Below are 20,986 nucleotides of genomic sequence, written 5' to 3'. Positions count from 1 at the left end.
GTTGGATTTGGGGACCCCTGCTCAAAAACGTCGACTAGCGTCCTATCCTGGGTGTTCCCCAGTTTGCAGTGCTAGTGTCCTGGGGTTAAGAGGTTTAAAGATTGATTGACAGTTGCAGCCTTTGTTTTTATCTTCTCTTGTTTTGTCATGGAAATTAGACAATGTGGCCACTGTCTTAATTCACATGCACCTTGCTCTGTATTTGATTGGAACTGAAAACCATTTATTAAGGAATCAAAATAATCACTTGCGCTTGTGCATTGTTCCCATTTGACATTTAAGTCTGAGAAGCTATTTTACACCTCGGCACCGTCTTCGGATTGATAGTTTAATTATAGTTAATGACGATGGATTCGTGTTTAACGGCACCCTGACATCTCACGACCTTGGTGCTGGGAGACGTTTTCCCGACAGCTGAATTTAATGCTCGGCCAATTAGCCTGGCGTGACCTTGACTCCCCCAGTGCACTCGCAGGTGGTTGCCGTGCCGACGGCCCGCGCCTGCCTCGAGTCGCCACCTCAAGTGTTCCTCCTGTCCCCGGTACAGATGTGTCACCTGCTGCAGTACCTGTGCGACTGCCAGGTGAGGCACCGGATCGAGGCGGTGGTGGCCTTCTCCGACGACTTCGTCGCCAACCTCCAGGACAACCAGCGCTTCCGGTACAACGAGGTGATGCAGGCCCTCAACATGTCCGCCGCCCTGACGGCAAAGAAGACCAAGGAGTTTCGCTCGCCTCCGCAGGAGCAGGTCAGAGAGGCGTCCCCTTATCTCTTTTGGAGCTGTCTGCTTCTGACAGGTCACACGCCTCACCTTTGTCCCCGTCTACCACTCCCTGTCAGATCAACATGCTGCTGAATTTTAAGGACGAGAAGCAGGACTGCCCCTGTCCAGAGGACATCAGAGAACAGTTGCTGGACTTCCACGAAGACCTGATGACGCACTGTGGTAAAGCCAAGGCTTCGGCTGACGCTTTCTGCAAGTCGCATCCTCTGCGATGTTGCCCTTGCGTGGCTGAGAATTTGCAGACGATGTGAACCGCTCTGTCCGTCGTGCGCAGGCATCGAAATCGACGACGACAAGGCGAATGAGGCCGACGGGGACTTCACCATCAGAGGCCGGCTAATGTCCCTGGTGGAGAAGGTGGCTTACTTGAAGAAAAAAATGGCCGAGATACCGAATAAAAAAAAATCAAAGAAACCCAGTAAGCGATCTTCAGGCCGCAGCTGTTCGCTGCCCCCCTCCCTCCATCCAGATCCTTGCTTCAAAGTTCTCGTCCTACAAACCCCGTTTGATCTTTGGGACACTGATACCTTTATCTTCCCCCAGGCACGCTGCAGCAGCTCATTTCCGAGACCATGGTGCGCTGGGCCCAGGAGTCGGTGATCGAGGACCCGGAGTTGGTGAGGGCCATGTTTGTGCTCCTCCACCGGCAGTACGACGGCATCGGGGGCCAGGTGCGCGCCCTGCCCAAGACCTACACCATTAACTCTGTGTCCGTGGAGGACACCATCAACCTGCTGGCATCTCTGGGGCAGATCCGCTCCTTGCTGAGCGTGCGCATGGGCAAGGAGGAAGAGAAGCTCATGATCCGAGGGCTGGGGTAAGATGGCTCACCCTCCTGCCACCATGTGCTCCAACGCCGTAACACCATTCTCTCATCCCCTCATTGAACAAGGGCACGAAAACATTTACCGCCAATGTATCATGGTTGCCAGTTCCCAGGCAGCCGGCGTGATACTCACGCTTTCAGACTAACACGCTCACGCGAGAAATCTTACTGCAAATCTTTAATATTCCATTATAAAACTAAACTTAGCTATATCAAAAGCATTGGGGTAGTCTGCAAGCCCTACAGACTATTTACTAGGTAATATAACTTTTACACACATATAAGTCCGTGGGCAGACTTGTCTTGAATTGAACATCCCACGCCAGCCAGCTGACAAAATTTGGCAACCCTGACTGTATTGTTGTACAGTCATGCTACCAAAAGCATTGGAACTGGAAGGGGCCGCATCACTGTATAGAATCTTTCTATGAATCAACATTGTTATCTACCCATCGCACACAATGTGTACATTATAACTTTAATGCACTTTTCTGTAATTAGGTTATTTAAATAGGGTATATGCAGGGCAGCAGGTAACTCAGTGGTTAAGGACATAACAAAGACTCATAACACAAAGGTTGTTTTCTCCAGTCCCAGAAGATCCCTTGCTGCTGCGCCCTTGAGCAGAAATACTTGAGCCTGAAATGGTTCAGTAAAATCTGTGGAAAATCCTGTGTCCATTGAATAAAAGCATCAGTTAGGCAAATAAATAAACAGTCCCCTACGGAGGTATGATTACAGAATAAGTGAGGCACACGTCGGTGTCTGCCTGTGTGAAGACATGACTTTCTGTTGTTGTCCGCAGTGATATTATGAACAATAAAGTTTTCTACCAGCACCCGAATTTGATGAGGGCACTAGGAATGCATGAAACTGTCATGGAGGTGATGGTCAATGTGCTAGGAGGAGGAGACTCAAAGGTAAACAAGTCTTTAAAGCTTTTTCTCCTTATCTGATTTGTCCGGTAGTTTTATCAGATTTTTTAAATGTTTGTAGGATGGCTGTGCATGTAAATCTAGTGTAACAGTATCTTGATGTGTATTTGCAAAGTTTGATTTAACGTATTTTTTGAGTAGTGATTGCAGCTTATTTTCTCTGATACATGAATGGAAACTAATGCAACGTAACCAGTAATCTACTGTTGACTCTTTTATTACTTTTGTTAAGGAAATCACATTTCCTAAGATGGTGGCCAACTGCTGTCGTTTTCTTTGCTACTTCTGTCGCATCAGTAGACAAAACCAAAAAGCCATGTTCGATCACCTCAGTTACTTGCTGGAAAACAGCAGCGTCGGACTCGGTAAGGGCGCCAGCGGCTCGCTGTCGAATCGCGCTGCTAGCCGGGGGGGGGGGCGCATGCTGCCACGGGGCATGCAGCGGCTCCCGTACGCCTTCTTTACGGTTCACGAACTTTCTTTTAGCGGTTAAAAAGTCGTCACGAGTTCGCTGGAGCTGTTGTGTATAACCTGATAACCCATTTTTTCTAAAAAAAAAAAAAAAAAAAAAAAAAAAGGATCGCTAGTTCCTCCGGGATTAGCTTAGCACAGCGCCAGCTTCCCGGGTGGTGCTTTTCCGTGCCGCAGGACCCGTCCTGATTACGGCCGTTTTCCGTGGCTTGTTCCCCTTCAGCGTCACCCTCCATGCGAGGCTCCACTCCTCTGGATGTGGCAGCCGCGTCTGTGATGGATAACAACGAGCTGGCCCTGGCCCTCAGGGAGCCAGACCTGGAAAAAGTAAGAGTCGTTCTTTTTATCCCTCTTCTCGCTTCTGAAATAAAAAAAAGAATAATAAAAGCTTTATATTCAGGGCAGGGAAGAGCGAAGGTACACCTGGGTGTTCACGATTAGACTGAAACAGCTGGCTAGCTAAGAAGACCGAGAAGAGGGCTGTGTTATGACCGTGTGCAGGGACGAGCGGCACGTTAGTGTAAAGCCAACATCAATGGGGTTATCTTTCTGTAATGAGGTGATTTGTCTTTTATATATTTGTGTTTTTTTCTTTAATTAATGAGTCTGCTCTTTCTTACTTAACACTCAAGGTATTTTTTTTAGGTTCTGTGTCTACAGACCCCACAAGCTTCTTCCAAGCGCTACAAATAACATATCGAATTTTTCTGAACTTCAGTTGTTTTGATTAATGTTGGGTTTTGAGGGGGATTTCGGCAGGTTTCCTGGACCGATCGCTGGCTGAGCACCGCTCAGTGTTTAGAGTAACCCTGACCTGCCCGCCGGACACCCTGCTTCCCAGCCTGCTAGGGGCTGCAATGTTTCTCGAATTCCCCCCTGGGCTGTGTAACCCCTGAAGCAATATCTGGGATGTGGCGGGTCACAGGAATAAATGTGTTTTTCAAACATCGCCGGCAAATGGACGGTGGAGCGGGTGTAGAGCCGACTCCGCCAAGTCTGAGTCCTGGCCTCCCCCTCCGGAACCTCAGAGCATCTGTGGTCAGAGAAGCAGAGCTGCATTCGTTCAGGCCCAGGACGACATTCTACCGCAATCAGTAAGATCACGATGAAACTTTATTGCTCCCAAGGGGAAATTCTTGTACATGCAGCAGCATATAGGGCACAGATGAATGAACATACAGCTCAAAACAGGCAAAGTGCAAAGTCATGCGCATGATGGAAACAAGTAAATGAAGCACATAAACAGTATTCCAATATGGCAGCTCTGGCGACTGGTCTGCCTGCGATAGGTTTCCTGTGATTGCTCTGCCTGCGATAGGCTTCCTGTGATTGGTCTGCCTGCGATAGGTTTCCTGTGATTGGTCTGCCTGCGATAGGTTTCCTGTGATTGGTCTGCCTCCGATAGGTTTCCTGTGATTGGTCTGCCTCCGATAGGTTTCCTTCGATTGGTCTGCCTCCGATAGGTTTCCTTCGATTGGTCTGCCTCCGATAGGTTTCCTTCGATTGGTCTGCCTCCGATAGGTTTCCTTCGATTGGTCTGCCTCCGATAGGTTTCCTTCGATTGGTCTGCCTCCGATAGGTTTTCCTTCGATTGGTCTGCCTCCGATAGGTTTCCTGCGATTGGTCTGCCTCCGATAGGTTTCCTGCGATTGGTCTGCCTCCGATAGGTTTCCTGCGATTGGTCTGCCTCCGATAGGTTTCCTGCGATTGGTCTGCCTCCGATAGGTTTCCTGCGATTGGTCTGCCTCCGATAGGTTTCCTGCGATTGGTCCACTGTACTCCGGTGACTCCTGCCTTCCCTCCCTGTGTGTAGGTGGTGCAGTACCTGGCAGGCTGTGGGCTCCAGAGCTGCATGATGCTGGTGTCTAAGGGATACCCAGACATTGGCTGGAACCCCGTGGAAGGAGAGCGCTACTTAGACTTCCTCAGATTCGCCGTGTTCTGCAATGGTATGCTCCCTACTGTGGTCTTCTCTGATTTACTACCATTTTGGTCTACTATGGAAAAGTATAGACTTTGATTTGTGTTTTTCAAATCTGGATATGGAAAAGGGAAAGAGGGTGTGAAATTATTTTGGTGTCTCCAAACTGATGCAATAAAGTTGCCTTCTATGTATTATAAAAACAACTCAACAGTTTTTATTGTCTCCAACCCCCGGTACAGTCAGGAAAAGTTGGGATCTGAACCAGTGACCAGTGAAAAAGACACAACTCTTAGACTCCCAATCTGGCCCTCGGTGATCCACAGACGGTCCACATTTTTGCTCCTTCCCAGCAAAATTTTGACTGTTTGGCAGGGAGCTGGGTAGGAGCAAAAACATGGACCGTCTGTGGATCCCCGAGGACCAGGTTGGGAATTATTGCTCTATAAATCTTTGTCATGGTCATAATTGTGTTGCAGGACCTGTGTGTCAGATGACGTTTGCTTGCAGAGGCTGAGAGATGAGTTTGATGGCTGTCTTGGGGGCTCTGCAGGTGAAAGTGTGGAGGAGAACGCCAACGTGGTGGTGAGGCTGCTGATCCGTAGGCCGGAGTGCTTTGGCCCCGCCCTGCGTGGAGAGGGCGGCAACGGCCTCCTGGCTGCCATGGAGGAGGCCATTAAGATCTCGGAGGACCCGACCCGGGATGGCCCCTCTCCCACCTCCGAGTCCAGCAGAACCCTGTAAGTGGATCTCTGATGAAGGTTTCATCGTGGCCTTTTTGTGTGGCATGGGAAGAATGATCTACTGAAACAACAAGAGAAAAAGGGACATCATGGAAGCTGGTTTGACAAGACCGTGGAGCAGATGATTGAGTATCTGAAACAGTGCTTCCCGTGGTCTGCTGGAAGTTACATGGAATAGGACAGGAAGTCATGAGAAGTAAACATGCACTATATGGACAAAAAGTATTGGGACACACCTCTCAATCATTGAATTCCGGAGTTTCATTAAGACCCTTGCAAAAGGTATAAAAACACCTCGGCATGCAGTCAGGTTTACAAACATTTGTGAAAGAATGGGTCGTTCTGAAGAGCTCAATGAATTCAAGCACAGTACTGTTAGGACGCCACCTTTGCAATAAGCCAGTTAGTGAAATTTTCCCCTGCTAGATATTCCACAGTCAGCTGCGAGTGGTATCACTGCATTGTGGAAGTGTTTAGGAACAACAGAAATTCAGCAACAAAGTGACAGACCATGTAAAGTAACAGAGCGGGATCGCAGAGTGCTGAGGCACATAGTGTGTAAAAGTGGCCAACGTTCTGTTGACTCAATAACTGCAGAGTTACAAACTTCCTCTGGCATTAACCTCAGCATGAAAACTGCGCACTGGGAGCTTCATGGAATGGGCTTCCATGGCCGAGCAGCTGCATTTCAGTTCATTTCAGCTTGGTAATGATGCGGTTAAAGATAAGTTCAAATGAAGAGTCGGGGTATCCCTGGCATCTAAACAGAGTCAGCCAGATCAGAGGTGGTGCACTTCATGAACCTTAAGATGTCGAAGATGCGAGACACCTATTTGACAACTTTTGGGCTGGAGGGGACCAGGCTTGGGCTCACCGTCCGTGTTGCGTCCCAAAGTAGTTCCTCATTATTCTCCGCTGTTCCCGATCTGTCGGACGGACTGTGCTGCACGCCAGGTGTTGTGTAAGTGTCCCCGCTTCCGCCTGCGAAGTCACACGAAATGGGCCACCGTCCCAATGCGTCAACTGAGCTGTACATCTGTGTGAATATATACGGTATGTATGTATGTATGTATAGTCGTTTCCTGACGATAAGCGTTTGAAAGGCTGTCTTGCCATCCCTGCGTTACCTGGTTTCTGGGATCATCATCCATTGTGTTTTGTCAGCTATGATTCTGAGTAGGCCTCTTCCCTGTGGTGTGGATGTACTTCTTTGTCCACACATGGAGGCTCCTTCTTCAGTTAGCAGTGTAGGTGACTCAGGTGTCCACGCAGAAACGATTTTTTCCCCCATTTCTACTCAGCAGCGACATGCTGGAAGACGAGGAGGATGACACCATCCACATGGGCAACGCCATCATGACCTTCTACGCAGCACTCATCGACCTCCTGGGGCGCTGTGCCCCTGAGATGCACGTGAGTCACCGGCCAGACCCCCCCCCTCCAAACCCCCTCCATAAAAGCGTCACCCGGCGAACACGTGTAGCCATCCGCCCCTGTGTGAGGAAACCGCTCACGGGCTGAGAGCTGAAGCTTCCCGATTTAAACTGGCCACTTGAGCTTAATGTGGCTGCATCTAAGTAGTGCTGGGGATTTTCAGCTCCGCCCCTGCCTCCGATGGTTCGTCCTGTCTGAACCAGTTGACTCAAGTGTTGTCCCGAGTTCATCCGAGTCAGGACGAGACCTGGGTTCAGCGGTCTGCTCAGCTGTTAGACCCGGATGTTTTGACCCTGGTGCAGGACAAACGCCTCGTGGCTGGGTCATCTCGAGGCTCCAGATGCAGTTTGAGCTCGCTGACGATAAGCCTGACTGTCCCATGCTTTCCAGCTCATCCACGCTGGGAAGGGTGAGGCCATCCGGATCCGGGCCATCCTGCGCTCCTTAATTCCCATCGAGGATCTCGAGGGCGTGATCAGCATTCCGTTCCCTATGCCCACTCTTGCCAAAGGTCAGTCTCCGATCGGAATCACTATGGCTCCACCGATAACCCCCCAAAATCGAGAGTATTGACCGAAGGCCTCCCTCATTATCTTCTGTTGACAAACACTCAGAAATATGCTATGCTATCTGTCATCCCTTGAGGGGGACATTTTAAAGGAGCTCTTTAGCCGACTTCAACTAATGAGCCAAGATAATAGCCAGAACATGCTTTAGTTGTTGCTTAGACTCGTTTTGCAGCAGGGTCTGCTTTTGTTTTGCATGAGAGGGTATTTCAGACAAATCCATGAAACGGCATTATGATGAAGACGTGCTATTTGTATTTTAGCCAGTTTGTGGGTTTGTCTATTGATTTCAGTTCAGCCTCATTCACTCTGCCTCGCGTGTGTCTGTTTCTGTGCGCATACGGCTGGACATATGCGCAGACGGAACGGTGGTGGAGCCAGACATGTCGGCCGGCTTCTGCCCGGACCACAAAGCCGCCATGGTCCTGTTCCTGGACCGCGTGTACGGGATCGAGGACCAGAACTTCCTGCTGCACCTGCTGGAAGTGGGGTTCTTGCCGGACCTGCGGGCGGCGGCCTCTCTGGACACGGTGAGTCCGCCGCTGCATCGCCGCACTGCATCGGTAAGCGCCAGCATGTTCGGTGGGTCCCGCCGCACGGCGGCTGATTTCACTACCAGAAATACCGGTTGAAATTCCTCCTCAGAGCCCAGCTTATCTTTTTCAACAGCCGGGTCACTACTTAGAAAGAGCATTAGTTCCTACCCCTCCACCCCCCTCCCCGATGTTGTATTATCAGCAGAAAGGTCACCGAGCTGTGCTTCTTTAATCGTATTTTAGCGGCTCACATCTCGATGTGTTGTTTAGATTATTATTATGTTTACTTCAGCGCCCGGCCAGAAGCTTTTTGCTGAGTCTACAGTTTCACAGCATCCATTTGTATGACTGGAAATGAAACACAATGTACCTTAATTTGGTTTGGAGTTTTCTGTTTTGTGTCTACCTGTAGCCAGAAGGGCACACAAAGAAAGATTGTCATTATACAGTTTAACTGACTATTTACTGCGCATTCACCAATAAACTCTTGAATCTTGAATCTTCCTCAAAGGTACAGCAGCTCCTTTTGGGGTTCAAACCTGTCACCTTCCCCGCCGTAAGCGTGTGTTCATAACCTGTGTTGTGTTGCCTAGTGCCCTTATACTACCCAACACCCAGTGTTTAAAGTCGGATAACGCATTCTGATTATAACGCTACACCTGTGATCGTAAGGTCACTGGTTCAGATCCCAAGATCGGTAGTGCAATTTCACTGTCTGGACCCAGAGTAAAACCCTTAATCTCAAGTGCTCCAAGGACTGTCTGACCCTGCTTTTTTGAAAGAAAAGAAAAAGAAAAATGTCCTATTGGATAAAAGCGTCTGTTGTATAAAAAAATTGTAATACTGTAAGGCCATCGTGGGACGATTAATAATTATAGTAGGGGATGGAACTCAAGGTCTTTTAGAAGCTGCCCAGGAGCCCGGTGCCGTCAGATGGTCCCCAACTCAGCAGCCCCTCTCCCCACCTCCACAGGCGGCCCTCAGCGCGACCGACATGGCCCTGGCACTCAACCGCTACCTGTGCACCGCCGTGCTGCCCCTGCTGACCAAGTGCGCACCTCTGTTCGCTGGCACGGAGCCGTACGCCTCGCTCATCGACTCGCTGCTGCACACCGTGTATCGCCTGTCCAAGGGCTGCTGTCTCACCAAGGCACAGCGCGACGCCATCGAAGAGTGCCTGCTGTCCATGTGCGGGTGAGAGCGCCGCCTACTGCACAATACCTGGAAATGGCTTCTGGTCTACTTATAGATTTGACGTTTTAATAGGAGCGTGTGCACATGGGATCACGCATTTCGGTTCATATGTAAGTCAAGTAAGCGGAAGGATGTGAACTGAAAATGAACAATATGGGTAACTGTCAATTTTAATTCATTTTACTAATAGGTGATTAAGGATTTGTAGTTAAACTTCTTGTATGAATGTTTTTGATCACATGGTAGGATTTGGGTCTGTGATGTTCAAGATACTATCTTATATCAGAATGGATCATGAATTTACTCCGGTGATGCATCATATCACGTTGACTATGTGGTTCCTGGGTTCCCCTGGAAATTAGGAACTAGTCGTTATGGAAGGAGGGAGAGAAACTGAAAAGACTCTCCTTGTGCTTCGATGCCGCAGTGATGTCCGCAGCCGCTGTCGTTCAGAGCTGCGCCTATCTGTGTTTCTGTCGTCTTCGTCTCCATTCCCACAGAAAGCTGAGGCCGTCCATGATGCAGCATCTTCTCCGACGGCTCGTGTTTGACGTCCCCCTTCTGAACGAGCACGCCAAGATGCCCCTGAAGGTGAGCGAATTAGAAAGAGAGAAGCTCTCGTCCTCCGCTGGAGTCAAGCGCGGCGCCCCGCCACTTCACTCGCGTACTCAGCTCTGGGCCTGGCTCTGTGACATCATCCATGTGAGACCAGGACCCCGCCCCACCTGCTGTGCTTGTAGAGAAAGTGAGACTTCTCTTTGACCTAAGTGTCACGGCCGGCAGGTGCACATGACTCATCCACACCTAAAAATGGGTCTGTGTCAGCACTAATGGGGGTGCTACTCTAATCGGAGTGGGGCGGGAAGGGGAGGGCTGTCTCCCAGAATCGCACTGACTGGCCGTTTCCATTCCAGCTACTGACCAACCACTATGAGCGCTGCTGGAAATACTACTGCCTGTCCGGAGGGTGGGGGAGTTTCGGAGCCGCCTCGGATGAGGAGTTGCACCTGTCCCGGAAGCTCTTCTGGGGAATATTCGATGCTTTGTCCCAAAAGGTAGAGACAACACTCAAGAACGTTCAAACCAGGCTTCACTCGCTTATTTATTCGGCGTCTGTAAGCTACAAATGTGCCATTTGTGATTCTGTACCATTGCGTCCTCTTTAACGAAAATTTATGTCCTTGTGCCCTCTAGTGGTTATAAAGTAAAATTACTGCCGATTTAAGCTAAGGAGAACACACCTAAAATGCAGAACCATAACTTTTGATTGTAACCTGGGTATGAAATTTACAGTCTGTTAATGGTAAAAGCTGCATTTAAATACACTATATATTTCCTGTTAGCAAGCATCCTTTATGATAAATTGAAAATTCTATAAGATGTTTCTCCATGCAACATGATTTCACTGAATATGTATGAGTAAATGACTTGGATAAGATGATTATCTAAAGTTAATACCGATTTGATGGAATGCCTGTCACTCATATGCCTCGTCCCGCCCTCTCCCGCCACACAGAGGTATGACCAAGAGCTCTTTAAACTGGCCCTGCCCTGCTTGAGTGCTGTAGCGGGGGCTCTGCCCCCAGACTACATGGAGTCCAACTACGTGGCCATGATGGAAAAACAGTCATCCATGGATTCCGAGGGCAACTTCAACCCCCAGCCTGCGGACACGTCCAAGTAAGGGAACTGAAGCCCTTTTGAAAAACAGGGCTAGAGCTAGATGAGTCCATCAGGCTTTGTGGAGGAACTGTAAAGCAGAACTCAATACCTGACTGTGTACCCCCCCCCCCCCCCGTTCACCCCCACCTCCTCCCACCTTGCATTATAGTGTCACTGTCCCGGAGAAGCTAGACTGCTTCATCAACAAATATGCTGAACACTCCCATGAAAGATGGTCCATGGAGAAGGTGATGAGTCTAACCTTGTATTTTTGTGTAATGAAGCCTGGTATTTAATTATAACTTTCAAAAGCAAACCTTAACACCTTGACTCAAAAAGTGTTTTTTTTTCCAAATAGATACATTTGTACAGGTTGTTGTGAAATAAATACATATTCTGCTTTGCGTACTGCTAAAGTACATGACTTAGAACTTATGTTCTGTGTTGTCTGTGAATGTATGCGACAATGCTATCAGAACAGATTCCTAGTGTGTGCAGCTGTACCTGGCCAATAAAGGGAATTCTGATCTGGTCTGGTTTTTGTAGCCTGAATGCTAATTGCTAATTTTAATCGCGTGTCCTGTGTTGCAGTTTGCCAACGGCTGGGTTCACGGGGAGCAGCTGTGTGAGGCTTCCAAGGTGCATCCTCTGCTCAAGCCCTACAAAGCATTGTCAGAGAAGGTAATGCGATTTCACGGCAGCACTTCCTGTTAATGCCTCCACTTCCTGTTAATGCCTCCACTTCCTGTTAATGCCTCCACTTCCGGTTAATGTAGCCACTTCCGGTTAATGTAGCCACTTCCGGTTAATGCCACCACTTCCTGTTAATGCCGCCACTTCCTGTTAATGCCGCCACTTCCTGTTAATGCCGCCACTTCCTGTTAATGCCGCCACTTCCTGTTAATGCTGCCACTTCCTGCTATGTGACCTACCTGCTGATGGCTGATATGCTTGAAGGACCCTGTTCTGCTCTTCTTTTATTCTGTATATACTGGGCACATGTAAAACTGGGGATGTTTTAATTAGTTTATGTAAAGTTTGTTAACCGGTTCAGTATATTTATGCTATTTATTTTTTGATCCAGAGAGATTCGCTAGGCAACTACAGAAGCATAAATACGTGTATTTGCACTGTGTAAAACATAAATGTATAACAGGAAACCCTTTAATGGGTTTGCTTGGACTGAATGTCGTCTCACACCTCTGTGGCCTTGTCTGCATATCACCTCAGGATAAGGAGGTATACCGGTGGCCCATCAAGGAATCCCTGAAGACAATGCTCGCCTGGGGGTGGAGCATCGAGCGCATGAGGGAGGGCGAGACAGTGGGCCTGCACAACCGGGCACGCCGCGTCTCTCAGTCCAGCCAGGTGGCGCTGCCGTTCGCCTCAGTGTGCATGGGTGTGCAGTGGGCACCCTTTGTTACTGGTGTGGGGCTCCTGGTAGCATCATCGACTGAATAGCCTTTTGGTTAACAGCTAGCGCTGTGTACCTGTTCGTCTTGGTAGCTTCTGTGCGAAAGTAACTGGTTCTGATGTGGTCTCTCCCGTTCAGCTGTCTATTGAAGGGACACATGGGTTCACCCCGCGGCCCATTGACATGAGTAATGTGACCCTGTCCAGGGACCTGCATGTGAGTATCAGTCAGGTGCCCCCTCCCCTCCCAATTCCTCATGTACGGGTGTGAGTGCTGCTAATCAGATTTTCAAGCATGATACGGTTTACGTTTGTGGATTCATAGTCTACTAAGAGGAGTTCTTCAGTTGGACCTTTTGAGATATCTACTGAAACTGTTTCCTGAGGGCCTACCACCTACAGGAGGGGCTGTGGGGGTCGGGCGCAGTGTAAATCGGGGGGCAGTCGAAGGCAGGGGTCTCGGCAGACCAATCGCCGGCTACCAAATCTGGCTTTAGACACATGGAATGTAATCTCTCTGGCGTGAAAGGAGTCTGAGCTGGTGTGAGAGAGAAACCGACTAGATATAGTCGGACTGACCTTGATGAACAGCTTGGGCTCTGGAGCCAAACTCCTGGAGAAGGGATGGACTCTGTTCCACTCTGGAGTTGCCCCTGATGAGAGGTGCTGGGCAGGGATGAGTTTACTTATAGCCTTACCTTGGCGAATGAAACAGTCAACTCCATTCCACTTTGAGTCGGGGGATGGTCTTTGACTCTTGTCTGTGCGTACTCGGCAAACACCAGCTCAGAGGATCCGGCCTTCTAGGAGACCTTCGAGGGGGTGCTGGAAGGCGCCCCCCTCTAGGGACTGCATTGTTCTGCTGGGGGACTTTAACGCTCACGTGGGTAAAGACTCCATCCTGGTCGCAGAACACTGGACCAGCTCTTCACCCTCACAAGGATACTGGAGGGTTCATGGGAGTTAATGCAGTAATGCAGATGCTGTACTGGTCTGTCATGGTAAGGAGAGAAATGAGCCAGAAGGCAAAGCTATCAATTTACTGATCGACGTTCCTACCCTCAGCTATGATCACATGGTGACTGAAAGAACGAGACTGCAGATGTAAGCGGCAGAAATGAGTTTCCTCCACAGGGTGGCTGGGCTCAGCCTTAGAGACAGGGTGAGGAGCTCGGACATTCAGGAGGGGTTCAAAGTAGAGCTGCTGCTCCTCCAGCGTCTAAAGGAACCAGTTGAGGTGTTTTGAGCATCTGTCTAGGACGCCCCCTCTACAGCTCCCTGGGGAGGTGTTTCGGGCATGTCCAACCGGGAGGTCCCGGGGCAGACCCAGGACACTCTGCAGAGAATACATCTCTCGGCTGGCCTGGGAACGCCTTGGTATCCCCCCGGTGGAGCTGGAGGAGGTGGCTGGGGAGAGGGAGGTCTGGGCATCCCTGCTTAGACTGCTGCCCCTGCGACCCAACCCCGGATAAGCGGCACATGATGGATGGATGGATGGATGGATGGATGCTTAAACTGAACTGCTTTGGCAAAATATCCAACTGTAGTCGTTGGTATAAATGTACAACCCAGTCTTGTTTTCCAGTCCATGGCGGAGCTGCTTGCAGAGAACTATCATAATATTTGGGCTAAGAAGAAGAAGATGGAGCTGGAATCCAAAGGTAGTAGTCAGCATTATCTTGCTCATAGAAGGCAGGTTTCCATGTGAACATGGTCTTGTTGCTCCCTCTATGGTGCCCCCTTCCCTTGTGTGGGGGTCCCACTACCCATTTTCCGACAATGTCCAAGACTTTGGTGTCTGCAAAGTGCCCAAGCATAGTTGTGTTGTGACTCCACTACCTTGTTAGCATGTCATTCCCATGCAAGATGTACCTGTCACTTACAGTAACACTTACGTTGTTGCCCTTCTGTTGCAAGCCAATGAGAAAATAGACACTCTTCCAAGTATTCCCACACGTAAACCGTGTGGTCTATTCAGCTGTCAGTAGATGTCTTCTACACTCCGAGCCTGTGTGGGGGGGTGTGGGAGGGTGAGGGTAACGCCATGCCTTCTGAGCCATTCAGAGAACTGCCCTTGTCTTGACGCCCATTGATTCCTGTCAATTTGTCTTCTCTGTCTCCCGTGTTCAATGTTCCCATCTCATAGACAAGAATTTATTGTGTACAGATGAAGGTAAAGCCCTTTCGCTTTCTCACGGTGTGTTTCTTGCCGACACGCTTGTAGATGGAGTCGACCTTAGCTGGGGGCTCTGACCGCTTCAGTTCACCCGCGCGGCTGTGTGATTGTGTTTATAAAAACCTCAAGGAACCACAGCTCACTATTTTCAATTTGAATCAATCAGTTTCTTTACCGTCATTCATTCTGTAGACGAATGGGTCTGCATAGATCCGGGGGCAGCGTGTGGCTCAGTGAGTCAAGACACTGTAGCCGTGATCAGAAGGTCACTGGTTCGGATCCAGTGGTTGGCAGAGTGATTTTACCGCCCTGAGCAAGGCTGTTAGCCCCCCAACTGGTCCAGGAACTGTGTGACCCGGTTTTCGCTTTTGTATAAAAGCACCTGCAAAATTCAAATATAATGAGTAACAGTGAAGGGTGGTGCATTCGTGTTAAGCTGAGAAACTTTTATAAACACAAAGCTCTCACTGATTTTTGAATTTGTGTTTTCATGCCCTTTTGCTGATCAGTCTGGTGTTATCCTTGGTTTTCGAAGTGATTCCGTTTGCCGTCCATCCTGTCGTGTGCATCACATCTGAACTGTACATCCTGCACACTCAGATCTCAGCTTCTGTGGTGCGCGAGGAGCAGTTCAACGCGCGTTCCGCAACTGCCCTCGATCGCCTTAGCGCGTGGCGGCTGGGGGCTCGTCTCGCTGATTGGACGTTCTCTTTAAGAGCCACCTTGGCCGGATGATTGAGAGGCACTCCACCTGTTCCCCTGGGTGGGAGGGCACTTCAGTCTCACTGCCGCCTTTGCCATTTTCGCACTTTGAGTGCTTGACTCTGGCACGGTTGTCTTGTCAACTGCTCCGTTGAAGACAAAAACAGCACAATCATCGTGGACGGTGCCTCTCATGGACCGGAAGCTGTCCATTGCTCCCTAGACATAACTGATAAAATCACTGTGTAATCTTCGGGGGGGGGATATCAACTGCCGAATTTGGGGTATTAGCCACTGAGAGTCCTGAAAAATTCAAAAAAGGGCAAACTTTGCTTTATGTGATCTAATTTGGTTTGCACACTAGGGGGAGGAAGCCACCCATTACTGGTTCCTTATGACACGCTTACCGCCAAAGAAAAAGCAAAGGACAGGGAAAAGGCGCAGGACATCCTCAAGTTCTTTCAGATCAACGGCTACACCGTCTCAAGGTAAAGCCTCTTGCGTGAAGCGAGGATGCTTATTGGTCATCTGCGGTTCGCGGTCGGGTCAATTGTGTCGTCCCGCTTGATTGGCAGAGCCATGAAGGAGCAGGAGCTGGACACGCCCTCCATCGAGAAGCGCTTCGCCTACACCTTCCTGCAGCAGCTTATCAAGTATGTGGAGGAGGCGCAAGAACAGATGATGGAGTTCGGTGAGGGTCGACACTGAATGACAGCAGTGAACAAGACTCGGTGTAACCTCTCTGTTTGCGGCATTTTACCCGAACTTCCATCCTTGACTGGGAGCTGAATGATTGTCATTTTTTGGTTTGTTATGTAAGACTCCTTTTGGCAGCTGTGTTGACTGCCTGTGTGTGTATGTATGTGTGCTTAACCCTTAAACGTCCCTCCTCTCCACAGATGTGGGCACTCGCCCTAAAGGGGAGAAGATTTCTCACGAGCAGCAGATGTTTTTTGGGAAGGTCTGGCTCTTGATCCTATTTGCTCTTCAGAAATTGCACCATAAATTGTTTTCCTTTCTAAAAAAAAAAAATGCACACAAATGTACTTCATTGTAGACATCATATTCTTAAAGTAGTTTAAATAACCATCTTTTTTTTTAAGGAAATATAGTCTGGATTGGGCGGCATGGTGGTGCAGTGGTTAGCACTGTTGCCTCACACCTCTGGTACCCGGGTTCGAGTCTCCACCTGGGTCACATGTGTGTGGAGTTTGCATGCTCTCCCCGTGTCGTTGTGGGGTTTCCTCCGGGTACTCCGGTTTCCCCCCACAGTCCAAAAAACATGCTGAGGCTAATTGGACTTGATAAATTGCCCGTAGGAGTGCATTTGTGAGTGAATGGTGTGTGAGTGTGCCCTGCGATGGGCTGGCCCCCCATCCTGGGTTGTTCCCTGCTTCGTGCCCATTGCTTCCGGGATAGGCTCCGGACCCCCTGCGACCCAGTAGGATAAGCGGTTTGGAAAATGGATGGATGGATATAGTCTGGATTTTTCTTTCGGCTTGCAAGAATAGAAACATAGTTTGTGCTGTAAGGCTGTGCTGTACGTTGGCTTTCTGATGCCTTTCTGCACACCACTGTTATACTGAGTTGTTACTTCGGCGCTCGTGACTTTCTTTCTGTAGGGGTCCGACCGTTTTCCACTGACCTCCATGACTGACACGGTGTGTTTGGCTACATATTTGCCGCTGATTGGATGGTTTTGCATTTTTCCACCATCCTCTGTAAACTCTAGACACTACCACGTATGAAAATCCTAAGATAGTGGCTGTTTCTGAGATGCCAGCAATTATACCACACTTAAAATCACTTTGAAATCACGCACGTCTTAATGCAATCAGCAACAGTAACTGAAGCTCTCGATCCCGTCTGCATGCCGTATATATTCAGTGTCAGCCGCGGTTTGCTGTTAGGAGGAGAATTTTATGTAAATCAGCAGGTGGCCCTAATATAATGGCCACAGAGAGTTTATCAGGTATTAAAGATATCTATGCATGGGAAAATGCATTAGTTTCATTTTAATCTGATGCAGTTTTGCAAAGATATAGATGTAATACTTAAAAAAAAAAATAGCATGTTTTTAATTAAATAAAGTATATGTAATGTATATTTAACTGGGTGAAACCTCATGTTCTGTTGCCACAGGTGGTCCTACCCCTGGTTGACCAGTACTTCAAAAATCACCGTCTGTACTTCCTGTCCACCGCCATCCGGCCCCTTAGTAGTGGGGGACATGCTTCTAACAAGGAGAAGGAGATGGTCACCAGGTGAGCAGATGCCAGCCTTCAGGAGCCGCCTCTTCCTTTTGCGTCAGAAGTAATTCCTATAAGGAGGAGGCTGACGATTGTCCTGGTTCTGTTCACTGTTAGGAGAAACAGGGAAATCAGTTACGATGTGTCCTTAAAAATCATCTACACTATCTTGGGTCAGGACTATGTATTTTTAAAAGTGAACTTCGTTAAAGTGGATTTCGCTTTAAACTAATACCAGTAAAATGTTCATAAATGCTAAAAACATTAAAGAAATGGCAATGCATCATTAAGAAATACGATAGGATCTTATTTGTTCAGTGTCCAGGCTTTTATATTTTTATATTTAATTTTGAGAAACGGTGCGTTTACACATGGCTGTCCAGCAAGCGGAGTGCCTATGAGGGATCTTACCAGAATCCCCTTACCTGTGAGTGTCGTACCACTAACCGAGTTTGACATCCAGACCGTGTGTCACCCTGTCCGGCGATGTGCAGGCCGAGCTCGGCTGCACCTTCCGGTCCTGTTAACATGCCGTAACCATCCTGCTGTCATCGTGTTCCACTCGGTTCACTCATCCTCAGCTTTCTTTCTTCCCTCCTTTGTCTCCGTTTTCCCCTCTTTCCCTCTCCCTCTCTCCTTCAGCCTGTTCTGCAAACTCGGAGTTCTTGTCAGACATAGGATATCGCTGTTCGGTAAGGATGGCTTGGGCGTGTGCGTGTGCCGGCTTCTCGGCTATGCCCGTGCCAGTCCCCGCTCTATCGCTTCTGCCCGAGGCCTTGCCTGCATGCTCAGCCTGCATGTCGGCACAGGGTGAGCAGAAGCATCCTGCGGTCCTCTGGGCATGTGCGGGAAGAGCGTCCCTAGTGACGATGCACACCGGCACGGACTGAAGCGGGTGTTTCTGCAGGAAACCGCTTTGTAGAGTGACGTTAGGCTTCAATGTTGGTCCTACTTGTGCTTCCCACTTTTTTTGTACATTTCCTCCACATTTTTCATTTTTTCGTTATATTTTAGGATGCTCTAACTGGTTAAATGAGTATAAAAAAGTAGTATTCAAGTCAGACATTTGACAGTCCTCTAAGTGAACGGAATATTTAAAAAGAATTGGGTAAACTTTTTAACGTCTACCGTGTTATGATTTGTTGGTAGCTATATTCACAGTTCTTGAATCAATTCATATTTTAGGGAAAATAACTATTTAAGAGTTAAATCTTTCATTGATCTCATTTGTAAATATTGTGTAAATATTCTTACCTACCCATTAATTACCCTTAAACTGGCTCACAAAAGTGTGGCTCGTCCATAGGATCTGCCTTTGCCTGGGTTTTTATTTGTTTGTTTTTGTTCTTTAAGATGAAACTAGCATGTCCATTAGCATTATCATCTATTACCCAACTTTCTGCAGCTGTGCATGAGTGTGGTTCTCTGTGTATTACTTACGTAAAGGGGTTTAAGTTGCACATGCCAGGATACAAATAAGTTGGCAAAGAAAAGGTGCGTCCTGTAGCCTGCTTTGCGGTTGTATAACCCTCCACCTTTCTGTTGTTTCAGGAAACGATGCTACCTCTATTGTGAATTGCCTTCACATTCTAGGCCAAACTCTGGACGCACGGTAGGTGGTGCTGCAACCTTAGTTGTGAATCTTGAGTGGAATTGGGGGAATCCTGGCATCTAGCTGCCAGATCATCTTTATGTACTTTGATTTGACATGTGCCGGACAATTATTGGCACCATCAACTGGAGTTGTTCATTTGAGTCCACAGGATTGCTAATAAACACTGCATTATAACATGCTGAAGAAATAGGGTTGAGAAATTTGGCCTGGAACAGGAAAGAAGTAGGGTTATCGGTATCAGGATTGCGAATCCGGTAGAGCAGAACACACTTACTGGCTTGTTGGGTTGGGCTGCCCAGGACTGTGATGAAAACAGGCTTGGATATGGTGAAGGCGGCTCTCCGGGCCTTCTTCGACGACGCTGCCGAGGACCTAGAGAAGACCATCGAGAACCTGAAGCAGGGCCAGTTCACCCATACGCGCAGCCAGCCCAAGGGAGTCACCCAGATCATCAACTACACCACCGTCGCCCTGCTACCCGTCCTGTCATCCCTCTTCGAGCACATAGGGCAGAACCTGTTCGGCGAAGACCTGATACGTAAGTGCTCCAGTCACACCCTACTGCAGAGTACCGGCTTTGAGTTCCCGAGTTGGGTTTACTCTTAGTTTGCGTTTATCTCTGGAACACCGTGCAATTTTAGAATTGGTGGGTCTCGTGTGTAATGGGATGTTTCTTTTTTGTTCCCTGCAGTGGATGATGTTCAGGTGTCTTGCTACAGGATCCTCAATAGCCTGTATTCGCTTGGCACTAGCAAAAGCATCTATGTGGAAAGGTACTTGCTATGTGTTTCAGCCAAAGTAGGATGTGTCCGCATTAAGTTATTGGCTTTACAGCTTCTTGACCTATTATGGTGAAATTTGGCAGCATGATGAAAGTTTCTGTCCTTGTAAGATTCCTCGTTTGGAAGCTTGATGTGGCTCTCGAACAATGTTTTCAACATTGTATTCAAGCATACCGAAGAAGTCCAAGCTTTAACAACCATTATCTTCGTCTCCTTTGTCATCAAAATGGCTTCTTTCGTCTTAGGGAACTTGAGAAAACACTATTAATGGACTCCAAAGACTTGATGCCAAATCATTGTTTGTGATTAAGTGGTTGATAACTAATACTGTGTTTTGTCTGATTCTTAAAATTAGAATTTTTTATGGAATGGAAACCATTTGGCGATGAAGCCTTTTAATTGGTTCAGCCCAGGCTGCATTGACCCAATTGGGCTTGATGGCCCTTTGGTTTCAGGCAAAGACCAGCGCTGGGTGAGTGTCTGGCAGCCTTCTCTGGGGCTTTCCCCGTGTCCTTCCTGGAGCCCTACCTGAATAACTACAATACCTACTCCATCTACAACACAAAGGGCTCCCGTGACAGGGCAGGTAAGGCACTCGGGCGCCACCCTGACTACGAGTAAATGTACAGGAGACTACAGCGGTGTTTTTGTGTCACTTATTTCTCAGTTTATGGGAAAAATATACATTTTTGTAAACTCCATCCTGGCTCTTCCCTGCTGATAAGGGCTTCTTCCTTGCTTTATGGGTCTTCATGAGTCCTAGCAGTTCTTACTGTCCTAACAGAGCACTTTACACCACTTAATGTCTCCCATTCTTTTTGATGGTCACTTGAGGTCATCCTCTGATTTATGAGGCACTCCTGGATAAGTTGACGGTCATATCTGGCATTAGAAAGTTGCTTCTGCACTCTTCCTGGCTGGTTTTTGGTTGTTCCCAGTGTCTCCTGCTTCACCTTGTTCTTGTGCACTGCTGTCTT

General features: G+C 48.4%; 1 protein-coding gene across 4 annotated transcripts in view; it reads left to right on the top strand.

The window, feature by feature from the left end:
- The window catches only part of LOC125715355 (ryanodine receptor 2), a 148,728-nt gene that overhangs the window by 96,319 nt on the left and 31,423 nt on the right, over positions 1–20,986 (top strand). For 2 of the 4 annotated variants that reach the window (XM_048986731.1, XM_048986730.1), the window contains exons 37-67: positions 548–748; positions 841–946; positions 1,059–1,202; positions 1,328–1,601; positions 2,416–2,530; positions 2,778–2,910; positions 3,240–3,343; positions 4,830–4,965; positions 5,491–5,677; positions 6,982–7,093; positions 7,505–7,625; positions 8,041–8,210; positions 9,190–9,410; positions 9,911–10,001; positions 10,325–10,465; positions 10,927–11,090; positions 11,242–11,320; positions 11,664–11,753; positions 12,303–12,440; positions 12,625–12,702; positions 14,071–14,146; positions 14,632–14,658; positions 15,728–15,851; positions 15,939–16,054; positions 16,263–16,324; positions 17,506–17,627; positions 18,255–18,304; positions 19,164–19,224; positions 19,527–19,765; positions 19,919–20,000; positions 20,465–20,595. In XM_048986731.1, coding sequence (XP_048842688.1) covers positions 548–748; positions 841–946; positions 1,059–1,202; positions 1,328–1,601; positions 2,416–2,530; positions 2,778–2,910; positions 3,240–3,343; positions 4,830–4,965; positions 5,491–5,677; positions 6,982–7,093; positions 7,505–7,625; positions 8,041–8,210; positions 9,190–9,410; positions 9,911–10,001; positions 10,325–10,465; positions 10,927–11,090; positions 11,242–11,320; positions 11,664–11,753; positions 12,303–12,440; positions 12,625–12,702; positions 14,071–14,146; positions 14,632–14,658; positions 15,728–15,851; positions 15,939–16,054; positions 16,263–16,324; positions 17,506–17,627; positions 18,255–18,304; positions 19,164–19,224; positions 19,527–19,765; positions 19,919–20,000; positions 20,465–20,595 — 3,895 coding nt within the window. The remainder of the gene's footprint in view (positions 1–547; positions 749–840; positions 947–1,058; positions 1,203–1,327; positions 1,602–2,415; positions 2,531–2,777; positions 2,911–3,239; positions 3,344–4,829; positions 4,966–5,490; positions 5,678–6,981; positions 7,094–7,504; positions 7,626–8,040; positions 8,211–9,189; positions 9,411–9,910; positions 10,002–10,324; positions 10,466–10,926; positions 11,091–11,241; positions 11,321–11,663; positions 11,754–12,302; positions 12,441–12,624; positions 12,703–14,070; positions 14,147–14,631; positions 14,659–15,727; positions 15,852–15,938; positions 16,055–16,262; positions 16,325–17,505; positions 17,628–18,254; positions 18,305–19,163; positions 19,225–19,526; positions 19,766–19,918; positions 20,001–20,464; positions 20,596–20,986) is intronic. The other 2 variants (XM_048986733.1, XM_048986732.1) reach the window with 1 other exon arrangement.

This window comes from Brienomyrus brachyistius, chromosome 20 (assembly GCF_023856365.1).
Source record: "Brienomyrus brachyistius isolate T26 chromosome 20, BBRACH_0.4, whole genome shotgun sequence".
In the NCBI taxonomy this organism is placed as follows: domain Eukaryota; kingdom Metazoa; phylum Chordata; class Actinopteri; order Osteoglossiformes; family Mormyridae; genus Brienomyrus; species Brienomyrus brachyistius.
The sequence above is the reverse complement of the archived record's forward strand: the minus strand, read 5'-3'. Positions and strand labels throughout refer to the sequence as shown.